The sequence below is a fragment of the Oncorhynchus kisutch genome, unplaced genomic scaffold, assembly GCF_002021735.2.
Source record: "Oncorhynchus kisutch isolate 150728-3 unplaced genomic scaffold, Okis_V2 Okis05a-Okis16b_hom, whole genome shotgun sequence".
In the NCBI taxonomy this organism is placed as follows: domain Eukaryota; kingdom Metazoa; phylum Chordata; class Actinopteri; order Salmoniformes; family Salmonidae; genus Oncorhynchus; species Oncorhynchus kisutch.
Window position 1 is genome coordinate 4,460,691 of NW_022261982.1, and position 11,058 is coordinate 4,471,748.

The 11,058-nt window shown below is 43.4% G+C and overlaps 1 protein-coding gene across 1 annotated transcript in view; it reads right to left on the reverse strand.

Moving 5' to 3' along the window:
- LOC116359774 (E3 ubiquitin-protein ligase HECW2-like) overlaps nt 1–11,058 on the reverse strand; it is a 59,845-nt gene that overhangs the window by 31,178 nt on the left and 17,609 nt on the right. Inside the window, 5 exon segments of the mRNA XM_031813327.1 lie at nt 101–178; nt 986–1,087; nt 3,727–4,051; nt 7,497–7,643; nt 8,217–8,507. Coding sequence (XP_031669187.1) covers nt 101–178; nt 986–1,087; nt 3,727–4,051; nt 7,497–7,643; nt 8,217–8,507 — 943 coding nt within the window.

Below are 11,058 nucleotides of genomic sequence, written 5' to 3' on the forward strand. Positions count from 1 at the left end.
GTGACTGTCTATACGGGCCTCCCAGTCTGAAACACATAGAACACACGACTGTGACTGTCTATACGGGCCTCCCAGTCTGAAACACATAGAACACACGGACTGTGACTGTCTATACGGGCCTCCCAGTCTGAAACACATAGAAACACACGACTGTGACTGTCTATACGGGCCTCCCAGTCTGAAACACATAGAACACACGACTGTGACTGTCTATACGGGCCTCCCAGTCTGAAACACACAGAACACACGACTGTGACTGTCTATACGGGCCTCCCAGTCAGCAAGGCAAATATATCATATGCACTGAGTGGACAAAACATTAGGAACACCTGCTCTTTCCATGACATAGACTGACCAGGTGAATCAAGGGTTAAAGTTATGATCCCTTATTGATGTCACTTGTTAAATCCACTTCAGTCAGTGTAGATGAAGAGGAGGAGACAGGTTAAAGAAGGATGTTTAAGCCTTGAGACAATTGGAACATGGATTGTGTGTGTGTGTCATTTAGAGGGTGAATGGGCAAGACAATATATTTAAGTGACTATAAACAGGGTAGTAGGTGCCAGTCGCATTGGTTTGAATGTGTCCAGCATGCTGCTGGGTTTTTCACGCTCAACAGATTCCCACGTGTATCAAAAATGGTCCCCCACCCAAAGGACATCCAGACAACTTGATACAACTGTGGGAAGCATTGGAGTCATCATGAGCCAGCATCTCTGTGGAACGCTTTCCACACCTTGTAGAGTCCAGGCCCCAACACAGTGAGGCTGTTCTGAGGGGAAAAGTGGTTGCAACACAAATATCATGAAGGTGTTCCTAATGTTTTGTACACTCAGTGTATATGACACACTGAAATAAGTCAACCACTAATTCTAATATTATTACTAATTGTATAAATTCTACCATGTCAGATTATGAGTCGGTCAACTGACATGATCAGGATTTCAATCTTTCTCTTCCTCCCTGAGAAACACACACTACTCACTGGGAGGAAGTGGCTCATCTACTCTCTGGTAGCGACCCATGTCGTGACGGACAGAGGGCAGGGAGCGGACGGACTGGTGACCGTTGACTTGACCTGTGGCCCCTGGACAAGATGAGGAGAGAGGAAGACATTTAAACACACTGTGGTCCCTGGACAAGATGAGAAGAGAGGAACACATTTAAACACACCGTGGCCCCTTGACAAGATGAGAAGAGAGGAACACATTTAAACACACTGTGGCCCCTGGACAAGATGAGGAGAGAGGAAGACATTTAAACACACTGTGGCCCCTGGACAAGATGAGGAGAGAGAAAGACATTTAAACACACTGTGGCCCCTGGACAAGATGAGGAGAGAGAAAGACATTTAAACACACTGTGGCTCCTAAACAGAATACAGATTAAACACACGAGTGCACACGCACACTCAAACACACATTTAAACACACTGTGGCCCCTGGACAAGATGAGGAGAGAGAAAGACATTTAAACACACTGTGGCTCCTGAACAGAATACAGATTAAACACACGAGTGCACACGCACACTCAAACACACATTAGAACCTCACTGTGTCATGTAAACCAGAGTGAAAGACATTAGAACCTCACTGTGTCATGCAGACCAGAGGGAAAGACATTAGAACACACTGTGTCATGTAAACCAGAGGGAAAGACATTAGAACCTCACTGTGTCATGCAGACCAGAGGGAAAGACATTAGAACCTCACTGTGTCATGCAGACCAGAGGGAAAGACATTAGAACCTCACTGTGTCATGTAAACCAGAGTGAAAGACATTAGAACCTCACTGTGTCATGTAAACCAGAGTGAAAGACATTAGAATCTCACTGTGTCATGCAGACCAGAGGGAAAGACATTAGAACCTCACTGTGTCATGCAGACCAGAGGGAAAGACATTAGAACCTCACTGTGTCATGTAAACCAGAGGGAAAGACATTAGAACCTCACTGTGTCATGCAGACCAGAGGGAAAGACATTAGAACCTCACTGTGTCATGTAAACCAGAGGGAAAGACATTAGAACCTCACTGTGTCATGCAGACCAGAGGGAAAGACATTAGAACCTCACTGTGTCATGCAAACCAGAGTGAAACACATTAGAACCTCACTGTGTCATGTAAACCAGAGTGAAAGACATTAGAACCTCACTGTGTCATGCAGACCAGAGGGAAAGACATTAGAACCTCACTGTGTCATGCAGACCAGAGGGAAAGACATTAGAACCTCACTGTGTCATGCAGACCAGAGGGAAAGACATTAGAACCTCACTGTGTCATGCAGACCAGAGGGAAAGACATTAGAACCTCACTGTGTCATGTAAACCAGAGTGAAAGACATTAGAACACACTGTGTCATGCAGACCAGAGTGAAAGACATTAGAACCTCACTGTGTCATGTAAACCAGAGTGAAAGACATTAGAACCAAACCAGAGTGAAAGACATTAGAACCTCACTGTGTCATGCAGACCAGAGGGAAAGACATTAGAACCTCACTGTGTCATGCAGACCAGAGGGAAAGACATTAGAACCTCACTGTGTCATGCAAACCAGAGAGAAAGACATTAAAACATTAAACATTAAAAAGACCGACATAATCTGACAACAATCAACGTTAATAAACATCAAGTGAATTATACTGGGGCTTTTTCACGTTTTTAATCCTTTTGTTCTTGTTCTTTCTTTTTAGAGGATTTAAGGATGTTTCTTTCCTCGTCCTGAACCGGGTCAATCCCTCCGTGGTACTGTACTGTATGACCATGGAGCAGAAACATCACTCTGGACAAAATGTCACAGAAGATATTGTAGATGCACATCAACCTCTATGGAAGGACCATGAACAAGTGTCCCCCTGAACATTCCAACATGCCTCTGAAGACACAAACCTGTGGCAGGTCAACTATGTTAAACTAGCGCCGTCATTGACTTTAAAACAGATGTTTTTGAGCTTGGGTCATGGGAGCCAAAGACAGACCTAACCGGGTAGGGTCAACTCACTGTCACAGCTTACTGTGAAATAGACACAAATTACTTCTCTAAAATGTGTGACAGGCACTCGGAAAAGTCACAGACTTTTTACAATGCAGTTTGTGTGTCTGACACACATTATGTTATACCCCCCCCACCACCCATCCTCCCCAACCAACCTCCCCACCCATCCTCCCCAACCAACCCCACCACCCATCCTCCCCAACCAACCTCCCCACCCATCCTCCCCAACCAACCTCCCCACCCATCCTCCCCACCCATCCTCCCCACCCATCCTCCCCAACCAACCTCCCCACCCATCCTCCCCAACCAACCTCCCCACCCATCCTCCCCAACCAACCTCCCCACCCATCCTCCCCAATCAACCTCCCCACCCATCCTCCCCAACCAACCCCACCACCCATCCTCCCCAACCAACCTCCCCATCCATCCTCCCCAACCAACCTCCCCACCCATCCTCCCCAACCAACCTCCCCACCCATCCTCCCCAACCAACCTCCCCACCCATCCTCCCCACCCATTCTCCCCAACCAACCTCCCCACCCATCCTCCCCAACCAACCTCCCCACCCATCCTCCCCAACCAACCTCCCCACCCAACCTCCCTGCTATCGTTTCTGGCTTAAGTAATTGACTGTTTTTATCTGGGATTGAAATGCACTGTATACAAAATCGTGTACTGCACACACATTTGTGTACTTTTACTTTTACTCTGGGTTGCTGTGTCCTGTCTCTCACCTCCTGCCTCGCTGCCCTCCTCAGAGACCCTCTGAGAAGAGTCGATTGGCCCACTCGCTTCAGAAGACCGCGCCCCCTCCTCCTGAGACACGCCTCCAGACGCCTGCATGGACCTCCTCTGCCAGATCTCCCCACCCTCTTCTTCCTCATTGGCTGCTGCGCTGGCGGTCCTTGCTCCTGTGACATCAGAGCCAGAGGCCCCGCCCCCCTGGTCGGCAACGCTACTGGTCGTCGGGGAGGCTGCAATGGCACTTGCTCCTTCACTGGATGACTCCGCCCCTTCCTCCTCAGCCTTGGGCGCCATTTCCTCTTCCTTCCGTCTCTTCTGAAAATAGAGCAGAGTATCTTTATTGATAAACTTTGGCATGTAGCCTTCATCACTAAGATATGAACACATGTAGTCTTCATCACTAAGATATGAACACATGTATCCTTCATCACTAAGATATGAACACATGTAGACTTCATCACTAAGATATGAACACATGTATCCTTCATCACTAAGATATGAACACATGTAGTCTTCATCACTAAGATATGAACACATGTAGTCTTCATCACTAAGATATGAACACATTTATCCTTCATCACTAAGATATGAACACATGTAGTCTTCATCACTAAGATATGAACACATTTATCCTTCATCACTAAGATATGAACACATGTATCCTTCATCACTAAGATATGAACACATGTAGCCTTCATCACTAAGATATGAACACATGTAGCCTTCATCACTAAGATATGAACACATGTATCCTTCATCACTAAGATATGAACACATGTATCCTTCATCACTAAGATATGAACACATGTATCCTTCATCACTAAGATATGAACACATGTATCCTTCATCACTAAGATATGAACACATGTAGCCTTCATCACTAAGATATGAACACATGTATCCTTCATCACTAAGATATGAACACATGTATCCTTCATCACTAAGATATGAACACATGTATCCTTCATCACTAAGATATGAACACATGTATCCTTCATCACTAAGATATGAACACATTTATCCTTCATCACTAAGATATGAACACATGTATCCTTCATCACTAAGATATGAACACATGTATCCTTCATCACTAAGATATGAACACATGTATCCTTCATCACTAAGATATGAACACATGTATCCTTCATCACTAAGATATGAACACATGTAGCCTTCATCACTAAGATATGAACACATTTATCCTTCATCACTAAGATATGAACACATGTAGTCTTCATCACTAAGATATGAACACATGTATCCTTCATCACTAAGATATGAACACATGTATCCTTCATCACTAAGATATGAACACATGTATCCTTCATCACTAAGATATGAACACATTTATCCTTCATCACTAAGATATGAACACATGTAGCCTTCATCACTAAGATATGAACACATGTAGCCTTCATCACTAAGATATGAACACATGTATCCTTCATCACTAAGATATGAACACATGTAGCCTTCATCACTAAGATATGAACACATGTATCCTTCATCACTAAGATATGAACACATTTATCCTTCATCACTAAGATATGAACACATGTAGCCTTCATCACTAAGATATGAACACATGTATCCTTCATCACTAAGATATGAACACATTTATCCTGCATCACTAAGATATGAACACATGTAGCCTTCATCACTAAGATATGAACACATGTATCCTTCATCACTAAGATATGAACACATGTAGCCTTCATCACTAAGATATGAACACATGTATACTTCATCACTAAGATATGAACACATTTATCCTTCATCACTAAGATATGAACACATGTATCCTTCATCACTAAGATATGAACACATTTATCCTTCATCACTAAGATATTAACACATTTATCCTTCATCGCTAAGATATTAACACATTATACTTCATCACTAAGATATGAACACATGTATCCTTCATCACTAAGATATTAACACATTTATCCTTCATCACTAAGATATGAACACATTTATCCTTCATCACTAAGATATGAACACATTTATACTTCATCACTAAGATATGAACACATTTATCCTTCATCACTAAGATATTAACACATTATCCTTCATCGCTAAGATATGAACACATTTATTCTTCATCACTAAGATATGAACACATTTATCCTTCATCACTAAGATATGAACACATGTATCCTTCATCACTAAGATATGAACACATTTATCCTTCATCACTAAGATATGAACACATTTATCCTTCATCACTAAGATATGAACACATTTAGATGAACCTAAAGTTGAAATGTACAGTAAAATACATGTGGTAGAGCGTTCTGTTAGGAGGTGGGCGTGGCCAGACCCTGGTACAGTAAAATACATGTGGTAGAGCGTTCTGTTAGGAGGTGGGCGTGGCCAGACCCTGGTACAGTAAAATACATGTGGTAGAGCGTTCTGTTAGGAGGTGGGCGTGGCCAGACCCTGGTACAGTAAAATACATGTGGTAGAGCGTTCTGTTAGGAGGTGGGCGTGGCCAGGCCCTGGTACAGTAAAATACATGTGGTAGAGCGTTCTGTTAGGAGGTGGGCGTGGCCAGACCCTGGTACAGTAAAATACATGTGGTAGAGCGTTCTGTTAGGAGGTGGGCGTGGCCAGACCCTGGTACAGTAAAATACATGTGGTAGAGCATTCTGTTAGGAGGTGGGCGTGGCCAGGCCTGGTACAGTAAAATACATGTGGTAGAGCGTTCTGTTAGGAGGTGGGCGTGGCCAGGCCCTGGTACAGTAAAATACATGTGGTAGAGCGTTCTGTTAGGAGGTGGGCGTGGCCAGACCCTGGTACAGTAAAATACATGTGGTAGAGCGTTCTGTTAGGAGGTGGGCGTGGCCAGGCCCTGGTACAGTAAAATACATGTGGTAGAGCGTTCTGTTAGGAGGTGGGCGTGGCCAGACCCTGGTACAGTAAAATACATGTGGTAGAGCGTTCTGTTAGGAGGTGGGCGTGGCCAGACCCTGGTACAGTAAAATACATGTGGTAGAGCGTTCTGTTAGGAGGTGGGCGTGGCCAGACCCTGGTACAGTAAAATACATGTGGTAGAGCGTTCTGTTAGGAGGTGGGCGTGGCCAGGCCCTGGTACAGTAAAATACATGTGGTAGAGCGTTCTGTTAGGAGGTGGGCGTGGCCAGACCCTGGTACAGTAAAATACATGTGGTAGAGCGTTCTGTTAGGAGGTGGGCGTGGCCAGACCCTGGTACAGTAAAATACATGTGGTAGAGCATTCTGTTAGGAGGTGGGCGTGGCCAGGCCTGGTACAGTAAAATACATGTGGTAGAGCGTTCTGTTAGGAGGTGGGCGTGGCCAGGCCCTGGTACAGTAAAATACATGTGGTAGAGCGTTCTGTTAGGAGGTGGGCGTGGCCAGACCCTGGTACAGTAAAATACATGTGGTAGAGCGTTCTGTTAGGAGGTGGGCGTGGCCAGGCCCTGGTACAGTAAAATACATGTGGTAGAGCGTTCTGTTAGGAGGTGGGCGTGGCCAGACCCTGGTACAGTAAAATACATGTGGTAGAGCGTTCTGTTAGGAGGTGGGCGTGGCCAGGCCCTGGTACAGTAAAATACATGTGGTAGAGCGTTCTGTTAGGAGGTGGGCGTGGCCAGGCCCTGGTACAGTAAAATACATGTGGTAGAGCGTTCTGTTAGGAGGTGGGCGTGGCCAGGCCCTGGTACAGTAAAATACATGTGGTAGAGCGTTCTGTTAGGAGGTGGGCGTGGCCAGGCCCTGGTCTGACAGCATCACTCACCTGAGTAGTGGATGTCTTCAGAACAGCAGGCAGTGAGTTCCTGAGGGGCTCCTGGGCTGCTGTGGCCCCTGAGATCGTTGGTTGCCGACTGGTCTCAGTCCTGGCTGCCACAGCGTCCTCTGACACCTTCTGCACTGCAGTATTCGTCTCAGGTATTGGAGATAGAGGAGCCACAGCTCCAGCCCCAGGACCAACCACAGATACAGGTCTGGCCTCAGCTCCAACCCCAGGTCTGGCTATAGTTAGAGAGCCAACCACAGCCCTGGATCCAGCTCCAACCCCAGGTCTGGCTATAGTTAGAGAGCCAACCACAGCCATGGATCCAGCTCCAGATCCAGCCCCATCTCCAGCTCCATCCCCATCTCCAGCTCCAGCCCCATCTCCAGCTCCATCCCCAGATCCAGCCCCATCCCCAGCTCCATCCCCATCTCCAGATCCAGCCCCATCTCCAGCTCCAGCTCCAGCCCCATCTCCAGCTCCATCCCCAGATCCAGCTCCATCCCCAGATCCAGCCCCATCCCCATATCCAGCCCCATCTCCAGATCCAGCCCCATCCCCATCCCCAGATCCAGCCCCATCCCCAGATCCAGCCCCATCTCCAGCTCCGTCCCCATCTCCATCTCCAGCTCCATCTCCATCTCCATCCCCATCTCCATCTCCATCTCCAACCCCTGTCCCAGCTTTTGTCCCTTGTGCTCCCTCAACCTCTCCCCTGTTTGCCTCTGTCCCCTCTTTCTCTTGTTTCCCCAGGCCCTGTTCTGAAGAGGCAGCTCCCTTCCCAACCCCAGCCTGAACCCCATTGGCCAATGGCAGCAAGGGCTTCCTGTCATGTGGTGGATGGTCCCTGGACGGCCCTGCCTCCTCGTCTTCATCAGAGTCTATATGCAGCATGGCGCTGAGTCGTGTGTTCGTCGGGAAACTGGACCTCAGCTTGGGTGACGTCGCGCCCAGGGGCCGCTCTCCCGGGCCCTTAGGAGCTTCGATGGCATCCAAGTAGTCGTTGAGGGACACCTGTCGATGGGTGTGGCCGCCCGGGATTGCCAATCCTAGTTAGATTAGATTAGATATACTTTTATTGTCTGTTGTTCACAGAAATGTACTTTGCGTACAGAAAGCATGTTACATTAAAAAACACCAACAATTACATGTTACATGAAACATACTAACAGTATGACAGTTACATGAAACATACTAACAGTATGACAGTTACATGAAACATACTAACAGTTACATGAAACATACTAACAGTATGACAGTTACATGAAACATACTAACAGTTACATGAAACATACTAACAGTATGACAGTTACATGAAACATACTAATAGTATAACAGTTACATGAAACATACTAACAGTATGACAGTTACATGAAACATACTAACAGTATGACAGTTACATGAAACATACTAACAGTATGACAGTTACATGAAACATACCAACAGTTACGACAGTTACATGAAACATACTAACAGTATGACAGTTACATGAAACATACTAACAGTATGACCGTTACATGAAACATACTAACAGTATGACAGTTACATGAAACATACTAATAGTATAACAGTTACATGAAACATGCTAACAGTATGACAGTTACATGAAACATACTAACAGTAACATGAAACATACTAACAGTATGACAGTTACATGAAACATACTAACAGTATGACAGTTACATGAAACATACTAACAGTATGACAGTTACATGAAACATACTAACAGTATGACAGTTACATGAAACATACTAACAGTATGACAGTTACATGAAACATACTAACGGTATGACAGTTACATGAAACATACTAACAGTATGACAGTTACATGAAACATACTAACAGTATGACAGTTACATGAAACATACTAACAGTAACATGAAACATACTAACAGTATAACAGTAACATGAAACATACTAACGGTATGACAGTTACATGAAACATACTAACAGTATGACAGTTACATGAAACATACTAACAGTATGACAGTTACATGAAACATACTAACCGTATGACAGTTACATGAAACATACTAACAGTATGACAGTTACATGAAACATACTAACAGTATGACAGTTACATGAAACATACTAACAGTAACATGAAACATACTAACAGTATAACAGTAACATGAAACATGCTAACGGTATGACAGTTACATGAAACATACTAACAGTATGACAGTTACATGAAACATACTAACAGTATGACAGTTACATGAAACATACTAACCGTATGACAGTTACATGAAACATACTAACAGTATGACAGTTACATGAAACATACTAACAGTATGACAGTTACATGAAACATACTAACAGTTACATGAAACATACTAACAGTATGACAGTTACATGAAACATACTAACGGTATGACAGTTACATGAAACATACTAACAGTATGACAGTTACATGAAACATACTAACAGTTACATGAAACATACTAACAGTATGACAGTTACATGAAACATACTAACAGTATGACAGTTACATGAAACATACTAACAGTATGACAGTTACATGAAACATACTAATAGTATAACAGTTACATGAAACATACTAACAGTATGACAGTTACATGAAACATGCTAACAGTAACATGAAACATACTAACAGTATGACAGTTACATGAAACATACTAACAGTATGACAGTTACATGAAACATACTAACGGTATGACAGTTACATGAAACATACTAACAGTTACGACAGTTACATAAAACATACTAACAGTATGACAGTTACATGAAACATACTAACAGTATGACAGTTACATGAAACATACTAATAGTATGACAGTTACATGAAACATACTAACAGTATGACAGTTACATGAAACATACTAACAGTATGACAGGTCCATGAAACATACTAACAGTATGACAGTTACATGAAACATACTAACAGTATGACAGGTCCATGAAACATACTAACAGTATGACAGTTACATGAAACATACTAACAGTAACATGAAACATACTAACAGTATGACAGGTCCATGAAACATACTAACAGTATGACAGTTACATGAAACATACTAACAGTAACATGAAACATACTAACAGTATGACAGTTACATGAAACATACTAACAGTATAACAGTTACATGAAACATACTAACGGTATGACAGTTACATGAAACATACTAACAGTATGACAGTTACATGAAACATACTAACAGTATGACAGGTCCATGAAACATACTAACAGTATGACAGTTACATGAAACATACTAACAGTATGACAGTTACATGAAACATACTAACAGTATGACAGTAACATGAAACATACTAACAGTATGACAGTTACATGAAACATACTAACAGTATGACAGTTACATGAAACATACTAACGGTATGACAGTTACATGAAACATACTAACAGTTACGACAGTTACATAAAACATACTAACAGTATGACAGTTACATGAAACATACTAACAGTATGACAGTTACATGAAACATACTAATAGTATGACAGTTACATGAAACATACTAACAGTATGACAGTTACATGAAACATACTAACAGTATGACAGTTACATGAAACATACTAACAGTATGA